This window comes from Gorilla gorilla, chromosome 2 (assembly GCF_029281585.2).
Source record: "Gorilla gorilla gorilla isolate KB3781 chromosome 2, NHGRI_mGorGor1-v2.1_pri, whole genome shotgun sequence".
Lineage (NCBI taxonomy): Eukaryota > Metazoa > Chordata > Mammalia > Primates > Hominidae > Gorilla > Gorilla gorilla.
The window spans coordinates 48,763,279-48,788,173 of NC_086017.1; the positions used below are offsets into that span (position 1 = coordinate 48,763,279).

General features: G+C 38.1%; 1 protein-coding gene across 1 annotated transcript in view; it reads right to left on the reverse strand.

The window, feature by feature from the left end:
- The window catches only part of SCN11A (sodium voltage-gated channel alpha subunit 11), a 104,451-nt gene that overhangs the window by 17,175 nt on the left and 62,381 nt on the right, over positions 1 to 24,895 (reverse strand). Inside the window, exons 16-24 of the mRNA XM_019023578.3 lie at positions 22,439 to 22,552; positions 21,602 to 21,716; positions 19,547 to 19,701; positions 16,277 to 16,450; positions 9,224 to 9,325; positions 8,476 to 8,739; positions 7,754 to 7,807; positions 4,383 to 4,524; positions 246 to 346 (exon numbers count right to left, since the gene is read on the reverse strand). Coding sequence (XP_018879123.2) covers positions 246 to 346; positions 4,383 to 4,524; positions 7,754 to 7,807; positions 8,476 to 8,739; positions 9,224 to 9,325; positions 16,277 to 16,450; positions 19,547 to 19,701; positions 21,602 to 21,716; positions 22,439 to 22,552 — 1,221 coding nt within the window. The remainder of the gene's footprint in view (positions 1 to 245; positions 347 to 4,382; positions 4,525 to 7,753; positions 7,808 to 8,475; positions 8,740 to 9,223; positions 9,326 to 16,276; positions 16,451 to 19,546; positions 19,702 to 21,601; positions 21,717 to 22,438; positions 22,553 to 24,895) is intronic.

Below are 24,895 nucleotides of genomic sequence, written 5' to 3' on the forward strand. Positions count from 1 at the left end.
GCAATAAGTATTTACTTAAGCACATATTGCCTGGCTCACTCAAAAATAAATTTGAGTAGTTGTCCAGGCTCTTACTTTTGAGTTTGAGTATCTAATTTTCCTAAGTGTTTGAATATGTCTTGACTTCTGTTGAGTCCTTAATGTCTGCAAATTTTAAAAATAAAGAAGGATGGCATTGCGGAAATTTGAGTTCCTCACAGTAACTCAACTGTTCTACATATTTACAGTCATTCAATTGCTCTCACCAGAGGCCGTGGAATGGGTTTTTGAGGTTTTTTGGATCCTAATTTTTTCATTGCATTATAGTATTTCTTCTGTTCTTCTGTCATAAAAATGTCTTGGCCACCTAAGTATATGGAGAAGATAAGAGCTAATTACCTTTAACAGTTTTTTTTTTTGAATCTAGTTCTGAATTTTTTGACACAATTTTAAAGTTACATTACATTTCTATTAACAATTCTTAAAATTTCAGTGGTAAGCTTAAGAGACTGGACCATAGCGAAATGCTGTAAAGAAACAAGATTTAAGTTAAGGTACGCAGGAGAAATAAAGTTACCTTTATGAGTTATTTTTCACTTTTTAGAACAGAAAGGCTACAAATCTTTGCAAATATACACAGAATCTTTTAAAAAATTTGATATATTTCAGCTTGCATAAATCAAACCATGATGCAACAAAAATAGAAATTAGTACAAAAATTTAGACAAACATCTCATAAAGGGCAATTCAATTTCTCTTAAATAATGAATACACATAACACTACTAACAAAGCTGCATAAAATCTGTTCAGAGCCACTCTCAGGGAAAAAAAAAGTTCTAACTATTTTCACTACTGAGCAAGAAAGAATAGAAAAATGAACTAGGATTCTCATATCTGGAAATTTGGGGGCAAAATATTTAGAAAGGCTAGATAAACTAGAACAGAATTCTTTTAAAAAGTAAAGCTGAACTTGCATAAAAGTAAGAAAAAAATTGGGGGTCTGAAAATTGAGAGATCAAAAAGATAGACTAGTAAATTAGCCCAAAGCCGTGGCTGGTCTTAGAACATTTACTAATCTCTGTAAACTAGAATCTCAGTTTTTAGTAAATGTAAGGGGGTAATGGGAAATAAGGCCTATGCAAAGACAGGAGAGGCACAGACGTCTTTGCAAGAATATGGGACTATCCAAAGGCGGCCAACAGAAGGGTAAAGAAAAAAACCCGAATCTGTCTGTTGGCAATGGAAGACAACCAGAAAATTGTCTCAATCCAGACTAGGAGTAAAAAGCCAGTCTTCCCTGATCATTTGTGACTCCAGGCTTACTTTGATGAGGGTTTGGGGTTTGACTTTACTCCTCCAGCACAGATAAAAATATGTAGCCCTAGAAGTCAACCTAAAAATTAATCAAGTTGTTCTGGGATGCTGGGAAGAAATTAGTCTTTAAGTAATCATATATGTCATAGTAGTATTAATACCACTATTCTGAGACTGTAGTGTGTGTATGTGTGTTGTGAGATAAAGAAAATGAGTAATTGTGGAAATTTTAAATTCTATCATCTTTGCCTTTGAGAATAAGGTTTCTCAGTGTGGAAAAGGGGAGATATAGATGTTAAGTGAAAACTTTGTAGTCCTGAATTTGAGTAATCAGTATGCAAATTTCCACTTATATATTTCCTTGTAGTCCTGAATTTTAAGCAACTCTGTCCATTCGAAAGGCTTAGAAACAATGACAATGAGCATTCTAGACTGTGGTCTTGGAAACCGTTTCCCACAAAGAAACAAACAGTTTTTAGAGAAATAGCTGATTACAGAACTAGGGCAGGAAGGGTACAACCTAAACTTGGAACATCGTGGCATTTCAGAGAACAAGAAAGTTGTCAAATGGAAAGACCTTATGTATTTGAATCCTGATTTGAAAACAAACAAACAAAAAGCTTCAACAGAAACAAACAAATGAAACACAGAATTAATAAATAAACATTTTTCTTTTAAATTAAAGGCTCAGACCAATTTGAAAATAGACTCGGTATTTGATGAATTTAAAGAACTCACATTAAATTTTTTGGTGTGCTAATGGAATTGTGGTTACGTTTAAAAAGAGATGTGTCCTAAAATATTTATGAATCAAATGATGTGATGTCTGTGGTTTGCTCCATAAAAAAAAATCTGGTGGCAGAGTTGAGTAAGGGCATATATGGCTTAGAACAAGCACATTCTTAAGTCAATAAATGTTGTGCTGGGTGATGGGTATTTTAGGTTAATTCTAGCACACTCTTATGCATGTTTGAGATTTTCTGTAATAAAAAGTAAAACAAGACAAAACAAAAGGATATAGTGGATTGATCAAAATGATGATTTCTAATGTAAGCTTAAATCTAAAGTCACAAAGGCTGACATCCAAATTGCAGGTATTGATAGCAATCAAGATGCATATTACAGAGAGGATGCTACATCACACACTCCTGAGTAGCAGAAGCAATACAGTTTGTGTAACAACAAGGAACAACTTTCCCAGCAGATGCTAAGAAGGCTAATTGGTATCAAGGTACATTTTGGATGAATTATGAGAGTCCAGAGGAAAAATAAAAGAAAGCCATAAAACAATTAGGAAAACCAAAGGAGAATATTTAGTTACTTGATTTGGGGATTGAGAAATGCCTTTAGTTCATAAGTACAATTAAAAAAAAGCCAAAAATAACAAGATTGGGAGTTTGACTCTGAAAAATACTAATGTCTATAAGTTAAATATGTTATTACAAAAATATAAGATGCATGTCACAAATTGGACTTATTATATAAAAATACATACAAAAAAGATGGCAATCTCAGAGTTAAAAATAGACAAATGATATAAATAAAAAACTCTTAAAGGAGAAATACTTGTGGCCATCAACCTGTGAAAAAGTGTGTAACCTCACTAATGATCAAATAAATAACTATAAAACAATAAGATAACACTTTTCCCCACCAGTCTAAAAAAGATAATAAATGTATAATTAGAATGATGAGATCTCAGTAACCATGCATTTTCATATTCTGCAGAATAAGGGTACCTAGCACAGCATTTCTGGAAGGTATTTTGACAATATGTCTTCAATGCTTTTAATATTCTAATTCTAGGAATTTATGCTGAAGAAATAATCAGAGATACACAGAATTTTAAAAATGGTCATAATTGTTTTAGAAGAGCAAGAAATTTAAAAACAACCTATAAATGTCCAAAGCGGCGAATGATCAGGATAAATTACGGTCTATCCATAATATGCAATGTAATTCAGCCCTGAGAATTCCTTTTTTTTTCTCTCTCTCTTTTTTCTTCTTTGAGATGGAGTCTCGCTCTGTTGCCCAGGCTGGAATGCAGTGGAGCGATCTTGGCTTACTGCAACCTCTGCCTCCCAGGTTCAAGCAATTCTCCTGCCTCAGCCTCCCAAGTAACTGGGATTACAGGCGTGTATCACCACAGCTTGTTAATTTTTTGTATTTTTAGTAGAGACTGGGTTTCACCATGTTGGCCAGGCTGGTCTCGAACTCCTGACCTCAAGTGATTTCCCCGCCTTGGCCTCCCAAAGTGCTGGGATTACATGCATGAGCCACCACGCCCTGCCAGAGGCTCTGAGAATTCTTATAGCAAAGTTAATTTTATGACATAAGCTTATAACTAATGAGGTCAAAACTACAAAATTAAAAATATAAGGTAATCCTAACTGTGTAAAAGTAATACGAAGTGACTGGAATGGATTATACCAAAATCATAAGAGGCATGGTCTAAAGTGGTTACCATTTGGTGGCCACCTTTGGGTGATTTAAATTTTCTTTTTATCTTAATTTTCCACATTCACTACAAAGCTCCTGTGGATTTTAGAATCAGCAAAATAAACATGTGTTTATTACAATGCATAGGGAAGAAAACCTCCCTAGCCCTGCCTCTTCCTCAATCATCTTCTTTCCGAGCAGGGTGGATAGATCTGCTGAGGCTTGGGTGCTGGGGGTCAGGACACACTGGCTGGAAAAGGAGAGTATATTATTTTTATAGTGGATAATAAAGTGCATTTGAAAGGTTATTAAAATATGACCCTAGTGTCATATTTAATAAATACTAATCCCGGTGGTTGTTGTTCTATTAGGGTTCAGTTATTAATGGGTTTCATCTCAATAGTAGCAATATCCATTGATTAAGAAGGTAAAAGAGAATAAAAGTAATGACTTAATTAAACCCAGATGTTTTCAGTCTTCTTTCAGCCTCATCTTTGAGGATCATCTCCAGGCAGACATGGGAGGCTCCCTCCTTGTTATTGTGCAGATCATAAAGGCTATTTTGTATAACATTCTAGGCCAGAATTATGTTTTGTTAATGCATTTGGAGGACAGAGATAAAATTACCAAATCAAGACAACCCAGATACTTATCTTTTTCTGCTGTTGGTTGAAGTTGTCAATAATAACACCAATGAAGAGATTCAGAGTGAAGAATGAGCCAAAGATGATAAAGACTACGAAGTAAATGTAACCGAGTGAATTGCTCTCAAACTCTGGCTGTTGTTCTTTCTGTTAGAAATTTTTTTAATAAGAGAAAAAAACAATTACTGGAGAAAAATATAAGCATTCTAACTACCTTATCTAGAAGACCAAGGTGTTTCTTAGCAGCAACATTGACTACATAGCCTCTTCCTAACAGCCATAGCCCCTGTTGGGAGCCTGTCTTTCAGTTTTCCCAGCTCAGCTTGAGTGATGGCATGTGGCGGGGACCTGGGGTGATGGAAAATCGGGCTTTTTATTCTAAGCAAAGGAGAATCATTGAGGGACTGTAAGGGAGATGAGTGGTATGATCACATTTGTCTTTTTAAAAAGTCATCCATATGGAATGTCCATATGGGTATGTAACTGGAGGGAACCTGACTGGAGGTGAGGCCACCAGGGGAGGGGCACGTTCACCTTGGGCAGAGATGACTAAACTACTAAGTGTTGTTGAACTACTATGACCCCCATATAGAGCCCACTGCTTTACTTAATATGTGGTAATGTCCTTTCACTCTTAACTTCCTAGTGCCTAGCATACCTTCTGATATGTAGATTTTTGATACACATGGAATAAATATCTAAATGAATGAATAAATGATCGAGCTCTAAAATGGACACAAATTGACTCCAACCAAGCTCTCCTAGTCCAAGGTACAACCCAAATCATCTGAGAGCCCTTTCATCCAAGTCCTTTGCATTGTTATTGGCTTCAAGCACTTTCAGGCAGGTGGCAAAAAGATTTCACTTTTTTTCCATCTATCACATCAAAGATATAAGTGCTGATAGCTCTGACTAGTGTTTAATGCATTTATGGTATTTGTTATTCAACACTCACAGTGTAGACTAGTGTAATGAAGGTAATTATTTGAAAATATTATTTCTCTCTTTTGCTATGAAGACTACCTGACCTTAGTCCAAGTTTGCTTGAGGCATCCATTTATTTGAACAAAGGTAGACATTAGTACAGAAACAACATAATGGAAAGAATATTTAGCATTGGACATTTAAAATAAAATTGCCAAGTGGGCTAATAGTCTTGCATGTTAGGTTACTGCTTTGAGATATAGGAATGTCTGTACTCCTTCATGTCCCTCTTTGTTAGATCAAAGGTTTGAAGGTGGAGAGTTTTATTGGAGGGAGATTTAGACAAGAAGATGAAATTATCAAAGCTCACCCAATTTGTCCATAGGAAATGTAGGAAAAATAAACAGAGACAGAAAATCAGAGCTGCAAGATGTGTGTCCTGATTATCCCTCTTTGGGTCTGGAAAGGGGGGTTGGAATGCAGTAAATTGAGGGAAACATGGAAGGCAAAGAGGGTATTCTTGCTTTACTTCTGCATTTCCTGGAAGGAATTACTACTGGGAAGGCCTGAGATATATCAGGCAGGCAGGCTGACTTCAGAGATTTGAGTAACATAATTGAACAGAGAGAAGTCTCTTGAACCTCTCAGTTCTCATGTGGCTTGGACACGGAGTTGATAGCCATGGGCCTGTCATGTTGGGCCTTGCAGCAAGGGATGGGAGTAGACTGCCAGGGACCATGGGGAGGATATGGCAGAGTACCAGTATTTAAGGCCAGGAGGAGATGATGGGGAAAATGCTCACAGTTTCAACAACCACAACTTCAATATTTGAGGCCAGCAGAGTGCTGGGTGACTATATAGACAAGAGTCATCAAGCTAGAAGCCAGCATACAACAACCAGTACATATCAGGACCGGCATCAAAACAGGCACCCCTCCACACACTTCCACCCACCTGTCACTCACTCTTGGAACATCTGCAAGCCACACACCTTGTCTACTACACATCTGCAAAACCTTTTCTCCCCACTCCCCATCTCCACCTCTGCACAGATGGATGTCAAAGCCAAACTAGAGTGAAGGTCATGTACTCGAAAAGACAAAAGAAATGAGTACATTAGTATTTTTAAAATATTTCCTTTGCTATAAATTGTAATTATAAAATTATGTTGTATATATAATTATAAAATTACATTGTATATATAAATATTACAATGTAAACTATAATTGTTATAAACAGTTAAGTATCTACTGTTAGCTTTGTCTTTCCAGAAAGTTGACTTTACTGACACACCCAGAATTAAGCAAACTCAGATTTGTTGCTATGCATCATCTGTATATTAACTTATAATGACAACCTGTGAATTTATAATGACAACTGGAATGGCCATAAAGATTAATTCTCATCCCTCAGTGCTGCTATAACACTAATCAAACCACTTCTACTGCTACTACAGGTTGAGCATCCCTAATCTGAAAATCTGAAGTCTCAAGTGCTCCAAAATCTGAAACTTTTTGAATGCTGACATAACATGCAAAGGTCATGCTTAAAGGAAATGCTCACTGTGGCGTTTTGGATTTTCAGATCAGGGATGCTCAACTGTAAGTATTATGCAAATATTCCCAAATCTTACAAACTCCAAAATCCGAAACACTTCTGGTCCCAAGCATTTCAGATAAGGGATACTCAGTCTGTACCAGCTCACAGGTACTGGATACTTTTTAGGTGTTAGGCATCAACTCTGCAGACTCCCAAATAGGTCGAAACACACACATGTGCTATAATAGGAAACAATAATTTCTGCCATTGACTCCATTCTTGAGCCAACCATCTGCTCACTCTATGGCTTTGGGAAACTCTTTCTTTTTATCCCTCAACTTTCCAAGCTGGAAAATAGAAACTAGGCTAGATTACTGAGTGCACTTCCAACTTTGGGAATCTGTGATTATCTTTTCTTTAACTAAAATTCAACAGCTGGTCATCACTAGAAACTAAAATTCAACAGTTGGCCATCACTAGGGAGTCTGGAGCCATGCGAGGGTCTCCCTTGCAAATTTAGTGCAGTCTTAAGGTTTCCCACAATCTAAAACAGATACTCTTTGAAATTTGGTTTCTGACTATCCAACCATTTGGAGAAGAGGGAAGAAGAAAATCAAGGCATCCTGTGATTCTGCCACTTCTGGCTCCATCTCCTGTATGAGTGGTTTTTCCTTGGCCACCATGGAGAAAGAAGACTGGACTTTAGAGAATACTGGGGTATCAGATACTCACTAGAGGATGCATAAGAATCCTTTGTATTAGGCAGTGGTATCTCATAGTGTTTTGTTCCAAAGAAAACAAGGCAGAGAACCCCAGCTGCTGGAACTATGATGCCAGTTCTGGACTGTCCATGTAGTCATGATATCTCTGACTTGACCCTAACACTCCAGAACATGGTAGAACACTGACTCACCTCTGTGGAATCAACAGCTGCATATATAATATCCATCCAGCCCTTAAATGTTGCCTGCAACAAAAGCATAAAAACATGAATAATACAAATGTAGACTTGCCATCAACAGATACATGGCATGGAAAAGCAGGTGAGGCCCAGTGGGCTGAATATATAAGATGATACCCCAACCTTCTAGGACAGGATGCTCAAATAAAAGAACAGTAGAAGGGAACTCAAGGATGTGTGTCTTGGATTCTCTTCTTCTTCTTCATTTGTACAAGATACAAAGTTTAAAAACAAAAAATTTCCACCTTAAAAGTTACCAGAGAGGCTGGTAAGAGTTAAAGGGTTCTTTTCTGATGCCATATGTATTTGCACTGCCTGTTCAAGACCTGGCAACTGTGCTTTAAACAGGGAACTGTTCAAAGTGTCATGACCTACACCTGAGGCTCCACTCCTCTCTGCCTGGAGATGTGGAGAGCCAGCAAGGTGCCATACAGGACAAGGTGAGATGTACAGATCCTTAAAGGGGCATCACTAGGAAGCTGAGGCTCAGCAGTCAATGAAGTTGCAGATGCTCAGTAGAGGACAATTCCAGAAGGCATTGGCTTTCATATAAGGAATTAGGATTTGCTTCTATTATCACAATGGAGTCACTGCATTTTTATTAGCTGAGAAACAATTCATGATTCTCTGAAGGTTTTTCTCCTCAGAGTGAAAAACATACTGACTGTACTTACCACTTGCAGCAGAGCGAGGTAAGCATTTCCCACATTGTCAAAGTTGACTTTCTGGTTGATCCAAGAGAAATTGCCACTTTCACATTGACTTTTATTTGTAATGATGGTATAATTTATAACTGAGTCTGTTCCATTAATGCATTTCCCAAATTTTCCAGAAAAGAAGTATACTCCCAGAATACAAAATATGAGCCAGAAAATGAGGCAGACAAGCAAAACATTCAGAATGGCAGGTATGGCACCTATGAGAGCATTGACCACCACCTTATGGAAACAAAAGCAAAGAAAACCATAACAGATGGGTAGGATGCACCAGGCTCTTCAACTTCTCAGCATGGGCCTGATGTGCAGGGCTTGATCTCTTGGAGCTCTGTCCTTAATCTCCACATACATGTGCCCCATCCCCATGACAAGCCCTGCTCTCAGCTCCCTACATAATGGGTCCTCTCTGTTCCCACTGAGGATACTTTGAGAAGTGCCCTGGTGACGACAGTGTTAGAGACTTATGGACACCTACCCCAGGATTCTGAGGCAAAGCTACAGCTCATCTTGGCTGTCACAGAAGCTTTTAGGGTAGAAAGTATATCTTAGGCTTTTCTCTACCCCTCAAATTCTAAGCACTGGGCAGGCTGGGAAGTAACCCAGGAAAAGCTTGGCAATTTAAGGAAATCTCAGCCCAGAAAGAACTGTTGGTCTTTCCACCTTTCCCTGTTAACTGAACTTCTACCCATTCTTCTGCAGAATGTACCTTCATTCCTTCAAACTGGGACAGCGCGCGAAGAGGCCTCAGTGCTCGTAGAGTCCGGAAGGACTTCAATTCCATTAAGTTAATGAGGGTGGTCACAGAGACCTGATGGGAAGAGGGGCCACAGATAATGTACCTGACTTGGTGTCCAGCTGGAAAGTCCATTTTTCTCCTTATCTACCAAAGCTACAGTCCATAAACGTGGGAACAATGCACTCACATCATTTGTTTAGTGAAAGACATAGAAAATCTGAGAAATTGTTGTGAATTAAAGGAAAGCAAAGAGATATAACAATCACATGTAATATGGGGTGCTGAATTGGATCCTGGATTGGAGTCGGGGTAGGAGGTGGATGCATAAAGGGAATTAACCATAAAGAATCTTGTTATGGCAGTCAATTGAAATTTATTATGATAGTCAATTGCCATAACAAAGATCTTTATGGCAAATTTGAAAAATTTGAAAATGGATGTGGATTTTAATTGAATCAATGTTAAATTTCTAACTTTGATCACTGTATTGTAATCATGTGAGACATTGTCCTTGATAGGAAATATACATTGACATGTTTAGGGGTAATAGGTTTGATGCTTGCAACTTAATCTCAAGCAGTTTAGGGGGAAAAAAAGAGAGAAAAAATGACAAAGCAGATGGGTGACAATAATTGGTGAACCTGAAGAAAGAATATGTGGATTTCATTATACTATTTCCTGCAACATTTTTCTTAGTTTGAAATGATATCAAAATAAAAAGTTACATGGAAAAAATAAATTATTTGCTAATATTTCCCCTAATCCAAATAGCTCCTTATTGGGGAATTAAATGCTATTTTCTCTCCCAATATGCTTCTCCTCAATAGGACAGAACTGAGTATTAGAAAGCTCTGTTAAGTATACCAAATTAAATCTTAACAATATTTACAGATGCTCAGTAGAGGACAATTCGAGAAGGTATTGGCTTTCATATGAGGAATTAGGATTTGCTTCTATTATCACAATGGAATCAATGCTGAGCTTGAGTTGAATCTGCTTGCTGCAGATCTTCAGCCATTCTTATTATGGAGAGTTTTCAGAGGCTCAGCTTGGAAGAAGAGTTGCTCAGCTGGATAGGAAGTGAATCAGGATAGTCCTGACTAAGCTGACGTCAGAGTTCACTATTACCTAAAAACATTCCTCACAAATCTTGCCAAACTCATTGTAGTAGTGAAGAGAAATTGAGTTAATATGACAGAATATTAAGATTTTGAAATTTATAATCAATTTACAGTGTATTTATAATGTTTTTAATGGGCTTTTTGTTTACAATGGCACCACTTTTGGAGAGTTATTTAAGTTATTAAGTTATTAAGTAGCTTTCTCGCAAATACTCCACTTATTCCTAGCCAGATGAAAACAGATGGCAAAGTTTAGCAATTCTTCTGTTTTACCAGATCATTGTCATAGTTGGTGAGAAGAGATGTTCCTACAGAGACCTTATACACCTCTTTACCTTAAACCTTACCCAAGTTTCTGTTCCATCAGACTTGCAGGTATCAGTGAGACACATAGAAACACCCACATTCTTTCCCACCATACTGTACTCTTCAAGTGAGAAGTCTTCTACTAGTTTTATCTTATTTTTTAAATCTAACTTGCATTTATCACTCTGCACTGTTTTTGAAATCATCATGTTGATTATATTCTTATGGTTTGCTCCTTGTAACTGTTGAGGAATAGTACAGCATATAAATCTTCATGTTTTACGGATCCATTCCTCCTTGGTGAATACCTAGGTTATTTCCATTTCTTTGCTATTATGCAAAACAGTACACTGGACAGTATTATGCACAACAGTACACTGGGCAGATGTGTGCATTTTTCTTGGGTACATATGCAAGAGTTCTCCTTGGATCTATAACAAGTGATATTTGTGGATTGTGAGTTAGGTCATTTGTGATTTTTACTTAATAGTGCGAAATATTCCCTACAGTGGCTGTACCAATTAAATTATTAACAGTGGTTTGAGATCGCATTTTCCTATATCCTTCTAAATATCGATGTTATCCAACTTTAAAATTTTTGCCATGGCATTTTCCTATATCCTTCTAAATATCGATGTTATCCATCTTTAAAATTTTTGCCATGGCTGGGCACAGTCGCTCAAGCCTGTAATCCCAGCACTTTGGGAGGCTGAGGCAGGAGGATAGCTTGAGCTCAGGAGTCCGAGACCAGCCTGGGCAACATGGTAAAACCCTGTCTCCATAAAAAATACAAAAATTAGCTGGGCATGGTGGTGGGCACCTGTAGTCCCAGCTACTTAGGAGTCTGAGGCAAAAGGGTCAATTGAGCTTGGGAGGCAGAGGTTGCCACTGCACTCAAGCCTGGGTGACAGAGTGAGACCATGTTTCAAAACAATATATTTTGTTTTCCAATCTAATGAGTAAAAAGAGGCCTCTCATTTTAACATGCACTTCTGTGCTAACTGGTGATAGAACTAGTGTATATTTCATCATACATTTATTCCTTTTGTGAATTGGCTGTTTGTATACTTCTCCCATTCTTACTCTGGGTTGTTTTTTTCCTGTGAATCTGTAGGAAATTTGTATATGTTGTGAATAATAATGATCTGTTGTGGCAAATACTGTCTCCCAGGTTCTAGTTGGTTTGTCACTGTAATTAGAGTATTGTTGAATAGAAAAATAAAAGTTTTACTACATTTTGATGTAGTTGAATTGTGTATCTTTTTGTGGTTTATGCTTTTCTAATAAAAATTATGATGGTAATTTTATATAATCTTGATTGACAATAAATATTATAGAACTGTTCACATACATTCTCTCATTTAATCTGTACAACAATATCCCAAGCTAAGCAGCACTTTGCAACATCTACCATATTATAGATGAGGAAACCTGAAGCTCAAAGGATCAGCAACTTGTTTCAGGTCATACAGCTGATAAGTGGTGAATTTCAGATTCACACCACAGTCTGCATGATGTCAAGGCTAATAATAGTAATAGTAAACCACATTTGTTGAGTGCTTTATCTGTGATTTGTAAAGATATATAATTGTAAGATTATTTTCTTATTTGATTCATTTCTGTTCTATTCATTTTATTATCAATATTATGTTTATCTCATTAAATAAATTTGCAAGCTTTCCTTCTTTTGTCTATTCTTTGTAACAATTTGAATAAGATGAGATTAATTCTTCCTTGGAAGTTTGGTAAAACTTACCTGCAAAACCATCTGGGCCTCTTGATGATACGATTGTATACATAGAAAATCCTAAAGAGTCATCCAAAAAACTCCTAGAATTGGCAAATGAATTCAGCAAAGTTTCAGGATACAAAATCAATGTACACAAATCAGTAGCACTGTGATACACCAACAGTGACCAAGCTGAGAAACAAGCCAAGAACTCAACCCCTTTTACACTAGCTGAAAATAAAATAAAATAAAATACTTAGGAATATACCTAACCAAGGAAGTAAAAGACCTCTACAAAGAAAACTACAAAACACTACTGAAAGAAATCATCAATGACACAAACAAATGAAAACACATCTCATGTTCATGGATGGGTAGAATCAACATTGTGAAAATGACCCTACTACCAAAAGCAATCTACAAATTCAATGCAACTCCCATCAAAATACCACTATCATTCTTCACAGAACTAGAAAAAACAATCTTAAAATTTACGTGGAACCAAAAAAGAGCCTGCATACCCAAAGCAAGACTAACCAAAAAGAACAAATCTGGAGACATCACATTTTCAGACCTCTAACTGTACTATAAGGCCATAGGCACCAAAACAGCATGGTACTGGTATAAAAATAGGCACACAGACCAATTGAACAGAATAAAGAACCCAGAAATAAAGCCAAATACCTACAGCCAACCAATCTTCGACAAAGCAAACAAAAACATAAATTGGGAAAAGAGTACCCTATTCAACAAATGGTGCTGGGATAACTGGCTAGCTACAGGTAAGAGAATGAAACTGGATCCTCATCTCTCATCTTATATGAAAATCAACTCAAGATGGATCAGAGATTTAAGTCTAAGACCTGGAACGATACAAATTCTAGAAGATAACATGGGAAAAACTCTTCTAGACATTGGCTTAGGCAAAGACTTCATGACCAAGAACCCAAAAGCAAATGCAACAAAAACAAAGATGAATAGATGGAACTTCGTTAAACTAAAAAGCTTCTGCACAGCAAAAGAAACAATCAGCACAGTAAACAGACATCCACAGAGTGGGTGAAAATCTTTGCAATCTATACATCTGACTAAGGACTAATATCCAGAATCTACAAAGAACTCAATGAAATCAGCAAGAAAAAAACAAATAATCCTATCCAAAAGTGGGCAAAGGACATGAATGGACAATTCTCAAAAGAAGATTTACAAATGGCCAACAAACATAGGAAAAAATGTTCAACATCACTAATTATCAGGGAAATACAAATCATAACCACAATGTGATACCACCTTACTCCTGCAACAATGGCACTAATCAAAAAATGATAGATGTTGGCGTGGATATGGTGAAAAGAGAACACTTCTACACTGCTGGTGGGAATGTAAACTAGTACAACCACTAGGGAAAACAATGTGGAGATTCCTTAAAGAACTAAAAGTAGATCTGTCATTTGATCCAGCAATCCCACTAATGTGTATCTACTCAGAAGAAAGGAAATCACTGTATGAAAAAGACACTTGCACGCACGTTTATAGCAGCACAATTTGCAATTGCAAAAATATGGATTCAGCCCAAATGCCCATCAATCAACCAGTGGATAAAGAAAATGTGATATATATAGAGAGAGAGAGCGAAAGAGAGAGAGACATATGGTATATATATATATGGTATATATATATGGTATATATGGTGCATATACCATATATATATAGTCTTTGGTATATACTATATGCATAAACCATGGAATACTACTCAGCCATAAAAAGGACCAAAATAATGGTTTTCACAGCAACCTGGATGGAATTGGAGACTATTATTCTAAGTGAAGTAACTCAGGAATGGAAAACCAAATATTTTATGTTCTTACTCATAAGAGGGACCTAAGCTAAGAGGACACAAAGTTGTAAGAATAATACAATGGACTCTGGGGACTCAGGGGAAGCGAGGGTGTGAGGGATAAAAGACTACATTAGGTACAGTGTACACTGATCGGGCGATGGGGCACCAAAATCTCAGAAATCACCGCTAAATAACTTATTCAGGTAACCAAACACCACCTGTTCCCTGAAAGCCTATTGAAATATAATAAATAAATAAATAAATAAATAAACCCACCCATCTGGGCCTGGTACCCTTTTTTGACAGTGTGGCTTTGGACAACTGTTTTGATATTTTTAATGGTGATCACTAGATTTCTAGTGAAACTATCACTAGTTTTCTATTATGTATTCAGTGAATTTGGGCAATTTATAGTCCACATCCTCATTTTTACCTGTGAGAAAATTATTCTCAAAAGAGGGGAAACGTTTTGCTTAAGGTTACACAAAAAGAGGGTAGACCAATTAGCTTTAGGACCCAGGCTCCTAAATGTAGGGCTTGTATCCGGTAAAACAGAGGTCCCTATAATGGAGATAACAAGCATCTGTTCACACAGTTTTTAGGGTTTCCTTTTTACTATAATCTATTAAGATAATAGGTACAGAGTTATTTGCTCTCTGGAAATTAATAGGACTGACAAACGTGGATGTTTTTATTCCCATCTTTGAATCCTGTTGTAGTTTCTATGGCATTTATACCTTTCTAAAATGCCTGAACCACAATGAGCTTCTGTTTCCTTGTCTCTGAGCTTCTGGTTTTCTTGTTAGTAATGTGGTAGATGTCAGGTAATACTGATTAACTCAGAATATTGATGTCCATATTAAATGAACACATGGTCTATTTGTGCTAACCAACAACATTATGGTTCTCCAGTGGGGTTTCCTGACCACATGGTTTATGCTCAGGTATTTGTCTTATCTACTTCCTTGCATAGCAGGGACAAAGTTTAACTAATTATATCATGATGGAAAGAAGGTAATGTTAAAATCAAGGGCCCTGGAGTGAGACTTACTAGGTTGCACCAGTTTTAATTATATAAAGGTATTACATAATCACATGTATCCTGAAAATATGTCCATCTACTATGTATCAGTAAACATAAAATTAATCTTAAAAAAAGGATGTAATGTTAAATCAAGAGCTTTGGAGTGAGGCTTACGAGGTTTGTATCTCACCTCCACCACTTCTAGCTGGGCAATCTTGAACATGTTTCTTAGCCTCTCTATGACTTACTTTCTTTCTCTGAATATACAAAAATAGTAGCACCTGCCACAGAGTGGCTATGATTACTAAAAGAGAGAAGGCATTTGGAGCATATGGAAGAGTACTTGATACAGAGAAAGCACTCAATAAACATGATCTACTAATACTATTATTAGCTTTTGTGTCATACAGCTAGACACATGAATCCCAATTTCACCACTTATCAGCTCTATGACCTGAAACAAATTGCTAATCCTCTGAGCTTCAGGTTTCCTTGTATACAGTGTGGGAGGTGTCATACAATGCTGCTTAATTCAGAACATTGTCATGCATATTAAATGACAGACTGTATGTGAACAATCCTCTTATGCTGCTTGACAATTAAGATGGATATTAGCCTAGTCTATTGGCTGCTGACCAGCTTTGAGAAGTCTTGAAAAGAAATAGAAAGTTGGAAGAAGAAAAAATCGAGGATACTGAAAGTTATTCTAGGTACATATTACACATAAACAGTGCTTATGGAGAGAAGTGAATGAATCCCATCATGGGAAAGGTTGTAGTGGTGAGCATATAAAGTGTAGTGTATGAGGAGCGGGACCTAGGAAAGGCTAAACTGCTTATAGACAAATGACAACTACTTACAAGTACTGTGAAGAGGCAATGATAACAAGAAAAACTATTTTACACAGACATCCATATGAGGCACACAGGAAAAGCAGCCTCCATATGATCCCTGCCTTAACCACTACCCCAGCCTGTGTGGGACACAGAGATGGTAAACTTACAATCACAATGATGAAATCAAGGCAGCACCAGGCACTGGTGAAATACTTTCCAAATCCGAAGGCTACCCATTTTAGTACCATCTCCAGGATAAAAATATGTGTAAAAATAATGTCAGTACAATTTAGTAATTCTTGGATTTTGGGTTGGTTCTCAAGGTGAACATCTTCAAATATCTGAAATGAAAAAGCATAGCCATAGGCCAGGTTGAATATTTGCAAAGAACTCCTTGGTAACTTTACTTTTTGTTTTTCTTCCTTATATGAATAAAAACTGGTATCTCTCTTCGTAATGAGGTTCTGCTCAAAAGATACTAAGGCTAAACTTTTCCAATGGAATCCATTCCTTGAGTAAGTAAAAATGGAAGAAGGAAAATCCTCTTTCTTCTGTTGTCACAATAGTTCCTCAACTGCTTATTACTGGTCCCCTGAATATTAAAACATCTTCCTAATGGATCACCACATTATTTCCTGGGCTTCCTCATCCTTTCAACTATGTCTTGCCAACATTCCCAGGACCACCCAGTGGCATAGACCATCCTCATCCTCCCAATTGCCTTGGTGGATTAATTCAGTGTCTCTTTATTGCTTACAACATTAAGTCCAAGTGCCTTAGCCCATCCTCTAAATCCTGCCAACCCTGATACCCCTCATCTATCCCTACAAACAGCCTTATCCATTTACCTTACCATTCCCTACAAATAGTGTCATTTCGTATGTGTGCCATGACATTAACAAAATTTGGAACACTCTGGGCTAAAGCTCCCAGTGTAAATTACTTTGAATATTAAACATTGTTATTTGTAATTATGAAAAAGAGATCCTGGCTTTCAGAGAGACCCTTTTTAATGCTACATCCAAACACTCCCCTCACGCAAATTGTATGTGATTCTACAGGGTCTATATAACTAGTGTATAAGCTGTCCTTTTGGCCTTTACAGAGTTACTGAGAATGAAAGAAAGGAAGACGGCCTGTTACTAAAGCTGCCCATGAAATTTACGCCAACATTGAAGGCAGGAAGGGAATCATCCTTGCTGTTGGAGACTAGGGTAAGCCCACAGCTCCAAAGTCCTGGGGTGAAAAAAAGAATGCAAACGAGTAAAACAGTCTCACTTTCAGTTGCCAAGTTGGTTTTTGGCTGAAGAAGGCCCTCTATCTCATCCTCTGCTCTTTCAACTCTTCAGCTTTAAGATTTCAGCTTAGCTGATATTTTCTATAGGAAACTGTCCCGTTCCAGCAGGATTGGGTTAGGTTCCCATCCTACATGCTCCCATGTCACCCACTGCTTCCCTGAGTAGGCCACTTAATTGTTCTATCTATCTTGATCTATACTTTCTGGTCTATAATCACTCCAGCTATCTTTCCTACTAGACTTCAGGCTCCTGGAGGTCAGGGACTTCGTTTGTTTGCCTCTTGAGGATAAACAAATCTGAATGGTATTGGGTGCTCATTTCCTCCCTTATTTGGGAAGCTTACCAGTAAGCTGGTTCAGCAGATCTGAGTTAGCTCAATCGATGAGCACGCTTATACCTGCAACTGAGCTTCAGAGGCTTCCACATTATATCTAGGCCATTTTCTGACACAGGAAGCTCTTATTATTACATAGTTGCCTAGACCAGAGTTTCTCAAACTCTAATGAACCCCAAATCACCTAGGGAACTTGTTACAATGGACTGCTTGTTACAATGTAATACTCTGCGTTTCTAACAAGCTTCCAGGTGATGCTGCTGCTGCTGATAGACACACATAGTGGCAAACGACTTGATGTCTCTTGTTCTCATTCTCTACAAATATGTACAGAGAAATATGGGCTGGGTCCTTCTCCTGGCACCCTCTGCATTGTGTGTTCAGCTTTGCTCTGCCCAGCCTACACCTGCCTTTCTGAAGGCAGATAAGAACTGGAGTTGTGTGCCCTCTGCTACATTTCTGATCATAAATTTTCTTTTTATGGCACCATGGGGCATTTTTGCTGTGGCCTTTTGGCACTGTCACTGCTTTCCCACTGCCTATATCATAAGTATCATTTGTGGAATAAATACAAGAAACCCTACACTTGAGTAACAGTAGACAGCCAGTGAAAATGTAGTCACCAGAAAGTCTACAGGTAACCCTAGACCCAAGACTAACAATAAAAATTGATCAAGGGAATTCTCTGGGATGGTCTTAGAGAAATCTGCTTTTCTATTTGAAGAATAATTTACACTGTAGTAAGTAGACAAATGGAGATGTATGTTGATCACAGTCCCCGGTGGGCTCTGGTATGTATTCATCTCTTTTCACCTAGAGATCACACAAGTGTAAAACACTAACCAGAAGCTATGGGGTGTAGGAGCAAGACATTTCCTTGTCTTTTTCCACTTGCTAGTGATTCACTGTGAAATGTTCTGTCACTCTTAGCAGGGGAGAACCCAAGGCTCCTGGGTTTAGTAATATGGAACCAAACTCTCATAACAAACTCATAACTGTTTGTTATGTCAAACAGTAAGAGAGTTTGGTTCCCTATTATTTAGCTCCACATTACTGTATGATCATTTTAAGGGAAGATGCATGATAGAAAAAAGCAGAAAATAGAAAAGGAGAGGGCGAAATATGCAGGTGATAAGAGAAAAGATACTATCCCCCCTAGCAGGGAGGAGAAAGGGAGACAAGAAGGACCAGAAGGTGTGGAGAGAGAGCATAAAGGAGTGGATAGCTCTATGGCTATGGAAGCTTATGGGTTCGGAGTTATTTCTAAACCTCATTGGGACTCATACCACACTTTGACCATGGATATAAAGCAACATCTCCTTGTCCTTTCTTTCAAGGGATCATGAATGACAGAAAATACCAACGCAACTTATTATATCCTAATCTGGTCCCTGTAACTCCCTCCCATAATATTTTACCTTTCAGAAAACAGCAGTATGGCTTATGGTAACAGGGAGAGTAGAAGCATTGCTGTCTAGAGGAAGAACTATGTAGGATACAGTGAAAATGTCTAGAAATCCCCCAAAAATGAGAGGTAGATGATCAAGGACCAGACTCTAGTGGCCACTTTAAAGTGCTGGTTTTAGTTACTCTTCCACACAGATAAAGCATCTTTGCTTGGGGATATCCCAGTTGAGCACGACTTCAGAAGCTGTGCAAAACCCTGCCCACTGCGGGAACCAGCAGCATCAGAGACCACTTCTGTCTGGTCTCCCATATTCACAGTCCCACAAGAAGCCAAGTCAGAGTGCAGCTTCCCCAGCTGCCCTGATGCCCAATGTCTCCACAAGACCATGATGATTTACCAGTGCCCCACTGCTCAGCAGAATCACAAAGATAATAAAGCTCTCAAACCAGCTGTGTTTCACTATTTGGTAGCAGGTTTTCCGCAGTTTCCACCAAATGACCCAGGGAGGCTTTCTCTTGTCCACGCTACAGCATGGAAAGCAGCAACCAAAGCCTGAAAGGAATTAATGGTAGCACTATCATTAGTGTCTGTAATAAACTGCATTAAAATGCAACTCTTCACCCCTTTCTGTGTTCATGCCCCTTGCCATGTGACCTGCAGTTGCTCCCATTAAAGAAGTAGAGCATCTTTTTCTAACCTCTTAAATCTGGTCCTGGCCATGTGACTTGCTTTAGCCAATAGAGTGGAATGGAAGTCACACTGTGCCAGTTCTGAGCCCAGGTCTTGAAAAGCCTTGCATGCTTCCACTTGCTGTCTTGTGCCATCTCCATAAAAAAAGGCAAATTCAGGCTACCCCACTGGGTCTGGAAGGAGGATGATAGACATGTGGAGCAGAGCCATGTTGCCCTGTTGAGCCCAGGCTAGATAACACTTGCATGAATGAAGCCAACCAAGATCAGCTGAATCCTGCAGGCACATGTTTATTATTTTATGCCACTGAGGTTTTGTAGTTGTTTGTTATGCAGCAATTTTTTTGGTAATCATAAAGAGATCATGTCTGGAGGACTCCAGGGAATGAGGTAGGATGGCCACAGGCTTTGTGAACCTCTCAGGTCATACACGAAAGAATTTGATCAAATGTCGAGACGTTTACAAAGAGCTGAGCATTTGTTCTGAACACACACAGGCCTTCAATATAGACCACATTGCCCTTTCCACCTTTTCTCCTCCTCCCCTTGTACAAATTCTGCTGATCCTTATTCATGATGATTATAACATTCTGCTCCTTTCCTCATCTTCTTAAACCACTATGGGCTGTCTTCACTCTGCCTCTTTTCTTCTTCCAAAAACATCAGTAGGTTCATCTTCCTAAAAGACTACACTTTTTTCCTGGTTTTATCCCACTCCTCCCTTCTTTGATAAAACCACCTTTCTTTCTCATCTCCACTGTTGACATCATAGGCACACCTCAAGGGCCAGTGCAAACATAAATCAGGAGAACTGCAATCTACTGGAAATCCTTAATCCAACTCCTGTCCAGCTTTGGAGCTGTTAAGCAACCTGGAATGTGAGTTTGAAACCTGTTATTTGTGTTGTTTCTGGACCCAATTTAATCCTAAACTTATAGATAATTTTTTTAGATTCATTCATTAATTTGTTGTCACTTATTTATTTATCAACATTCGTTGAACCCATTTCTGGGCCAGCTTCTATTCTTACACTAGAGATACAATGCTGATGAAGTCACTGCCTTTGTTTTTAAGGACCTCATGGGGGAAACCAGTGCAAATAAGTTCACTACAATGAATAAAACAATTAGTAAAGGCCTATAGGAAAAAGCCACTACATCTACTCAAGGAATTAGGAAAGCCTGCGTTTATTGATTGCTTATTTTTGTTCCAGATGCTCTTCTAAGTGATTTGTATTCACTCATTTAATACTCACAACAACTCTTTGCTTTGGATACTATTATTACCCTCATTTTAGAAATAAAGCACAGAGAGGTTAACTAAATTGAACAAGTCACACAGCTCATAAGTGGCGAGGCCAGAATTTGAGCTCAGGCAGTCTGGCTCCTAAGCTAAAGATCCTGACTACAATGTCTAAACTCTTTTCTTGGTCTTTCACCTCAAATACACCCTGACATTGAATGCCCTGGGAACCATAGAAAGTGGCAGACATATTGGCCCAGTGGGCTTTCTAAGAGAGTTTTCCAGAGTGTTTACCTGGCATTTTGGGCCATGTGAGAGGAGCCCAATTAAAGCAAGAATTTCCTGAAATCCCCTCTGCCTAGATCCGACAATCGCCTCAAGAATCTACGGGTGCCCTCTCATTGCTTTTGTCTCCAATAGAAGTAGAAAGATGATATCTACTAAAACCACAGAGCTTCAAAGAAGAACAGAAACCCCATCCAAAGATTCTGTGAACTGGATGCAGAAATACTGCCACTTACCTTTGGGCAAACATCTCTCTGGTTGCTTTTTGGGAACCATCTCAGGTAACCATCCAAAGCCATCCTGAAGATCAATGGTGCTACATTCTGATAGTATACTGGTAACATCAGACTTCTGCACATCAGAACAAAAGGAAGGGGGTGCCTTTTACTAAGACCTTCTTTCACCATAGTAGTACGGAGTTTCTCATTGTCTGAATTTTTAAGGATGAAATGAAGTAGGCAAAGGTTTCTAGGATGAGAGGTGTCAAGAAACACCCCTCCTGCTGGGTCCTTTTCTAAGTGCTATGACCAGTCTGACTTCAGAAGAGAACTCTCTAGCTCATCTCTATAGCTGAGGAATAGCAATGCATATGAAGATACAGTACCTCCACGTTTTCTCCCTACAGATCATAACCCTGATAGGCTGCCTAACTCCAATTATGTGATGAGAAGAAGGCTACTTTACTGAGACTATAATTTTCCACTGTCTCACCTCCTGGAATAATAGGCCTAGAGCAGTGGTTCTTATTTCTTTGGCCCTCCAGGAGACATTTTGGCAATGTCTAGAGACATTTTTCATTACCTTAACTGGCGGATGCTACTGGCATCAAATGCATGGAGGCCAAGGATATGGATAAACATCTTATAATTCACAGAAAAGCTCACCACGACAAATAATTGTCCTGCTTCAAATGTCATACTAGCAAAGTTGAGAAACCTGGCCTAGACTTTTGCTCAAAACTCGATTCTTGCAATTTTCTCTGCATTAATTGTGCCATTTTTCCATAATAACTATCCTGGAGAAGGTGTGTGGATGAGCCACAAGTTCCTCTGACAACATCCTAGGAAAATTACCTTTCGGGGATCCTGTGTGGTCAGATGAGGCTCATCTTCAGAGAACATGTCAATTTCCACACTTTGAACTCTCTGGCTGGTGGGCTTCTTGTTCTCCTGATGGAGCTCATAGGCCTAACACAGAGAGCCCAGAATAGAATTAATATTCCTCCTGGACATGTCACTTAAGATGAAAGAAGTTTGAATGCTATTTGGTTTTCTCTTTGTCATGAGAATAAGCCTTTGACATTATTACTCTTTTTTCTCTTTAGAAACTGCTCCTGGAAAAACTCAACATAATATAATTCTGGGAAAACTACTAGAGGAAACAGATACTGAACTTGTTGCAAAGATACATAATCAAAACAGTATGGTTCTGGTACAAAACTCCGCAAGTAATTCAGAAATAAAACTTACATGGAGATTTAATATAATTTATATGGGGATTTAATATATTTTAAATGTGCTCTTTCAATTCAATGGCTAAATAATAAATTATTTAATAAATGGTACACAATGCCATAATATAGTAAAAATAAAATATATAATCTTATGATATTCTGATGTAAAAATAAATGGGTAAACATTTTAAAAGAAAAATTTAAAAAATAACTTGCTATCATGTGGGGTACAGAGAGTTTCCTTAGCAAAACAGGAAACTAAAAGACACAAAGAAAAATAATAAAATATATCACTACATAAAACTGAAAAATAAATTTGTTCTGATGACCTACAGGAATATCTAATAAGGATGTGTACAGTCATGTAACCAAGCAGCTTGGCAGCTGAGCCTCGAACTGTGTTTTAAACATTTTTTTCTTCTTTTCCTCTTCCTCTTTCCCCTCCAAGTCTCAAGATACAACTTTGAGACAAACTGCATATGTGTTACCTCTTATCTTGAAATACAGCCTTGGAATGTGCTGCGAGCCTCCACTGCCTTTCCTTTCCCATACTATATTCTCATACCTTATGCACATTTATTTACCTAAATGCTTTTTAAGTACATGCCATGTTCTTTTATGTGGTCATATGTTTTCTTAGAAGCTTCGAGAGTCAGATCCTGATAGGGACCAGGTACCTCTAGAATTCCCTCCCCAACAAGATTACTTCAAGAACAGAACCTACTTCAGGCTGTAGAGTGACTACAAGATTGACTGCAACTAATTTATAACCTGGCAGGATCCATGATGGCACCAGCTCCTTCACCACATGGGACAATAATTCAAGAGGGGCCACTGGAGCAAGTCACACCACCTGGCACCTCCTAGCCCCTCTTGCCTATTCTGCATCTCAAACCCTTTCTTTAAAAACCCCCGCATTCCGGGACTGTTGTGGGGTGGGGGGAGGGGGGAAGGATAGCATTAGGAGATATACCTAATGCTAAATGACAAGTTAATGGGGGCAGCATGCCAACATGGCACATGTATACATATGTAACAAACCTGCACGTTGTGCACATGTACCCTAAAACTTAAAGTATAATAATGATAAAATAAAAAAATAAAAAATAAAATAAAATAAAAACCCCCGCATTCCTTCCACAAATTGAAGAGTAGAATGGGTCTCTGCTCTTCCCCTTGCTGGCACAGATAATAAGAGAATATTGCTCTTTCTTATCATAATTTGTTATTATTTTGAATTCTTTTCATAAGCAGCTAGCAGCCGGACGGACCCTTTTGCTGGTTACACTCACATCTTGGGTGAATGTTTTATTCTAACATCTATGTGAAGACTCTTGCAACTCTGACATTATTAAGGTCATGATTCAGAAATGTTTCTCCACACATGTAATAGCATATGTAAAAATACACACACATACAAATATAGCCACGAATATACCTCACAAACATACACATACAAAAAGGGGTAACCTGTCTGTGGACTAGACACAGAAAAGAAATATAAAGTAGTAAGAATTTAAATAAGATAGCAGGTAATGGTGTCTAAAAGTACCCTAGATGAGGAAGGGAACCAGAGCTATATTTAAGGCTTGAAACTGTGGGCTTAGGTAAAGTTTTTGCACTTAAGAGAGAAAGCCAAAAAACACAAATGCCGCAGCAAATGCTTATGATTACAATTGTATAAAGCTGCATACGTAGGGAGACAGGAAGAAGTACAACCTCAGAAATAGGACCTGGGCAAAAGTACCCACTGGTTCAGTGACTGGATCTGCAATATGACTTGTATCATTATTAGACAACAACCCAAAGCTGGCGATAGAAGACATGGATCTGAAATGGATGCCACAGAAGGATTTATTACAGACAATCATAGAACTTAGACTGCAAAGAGAATGACAGATCCTCTCACTAAAGATGAGCTTTTAAGCTAACATTCCAAAATATATGAGGAAACAAACATAAAATCAGTAGACTTCCTAAAATTAACAACTAGGAGGTGAATTCACTTGAGAAAAAGATGAAAGTAACATAATAATCTGAAAATGTCTTTAAATTAATACATTTAGAATTTAATAAA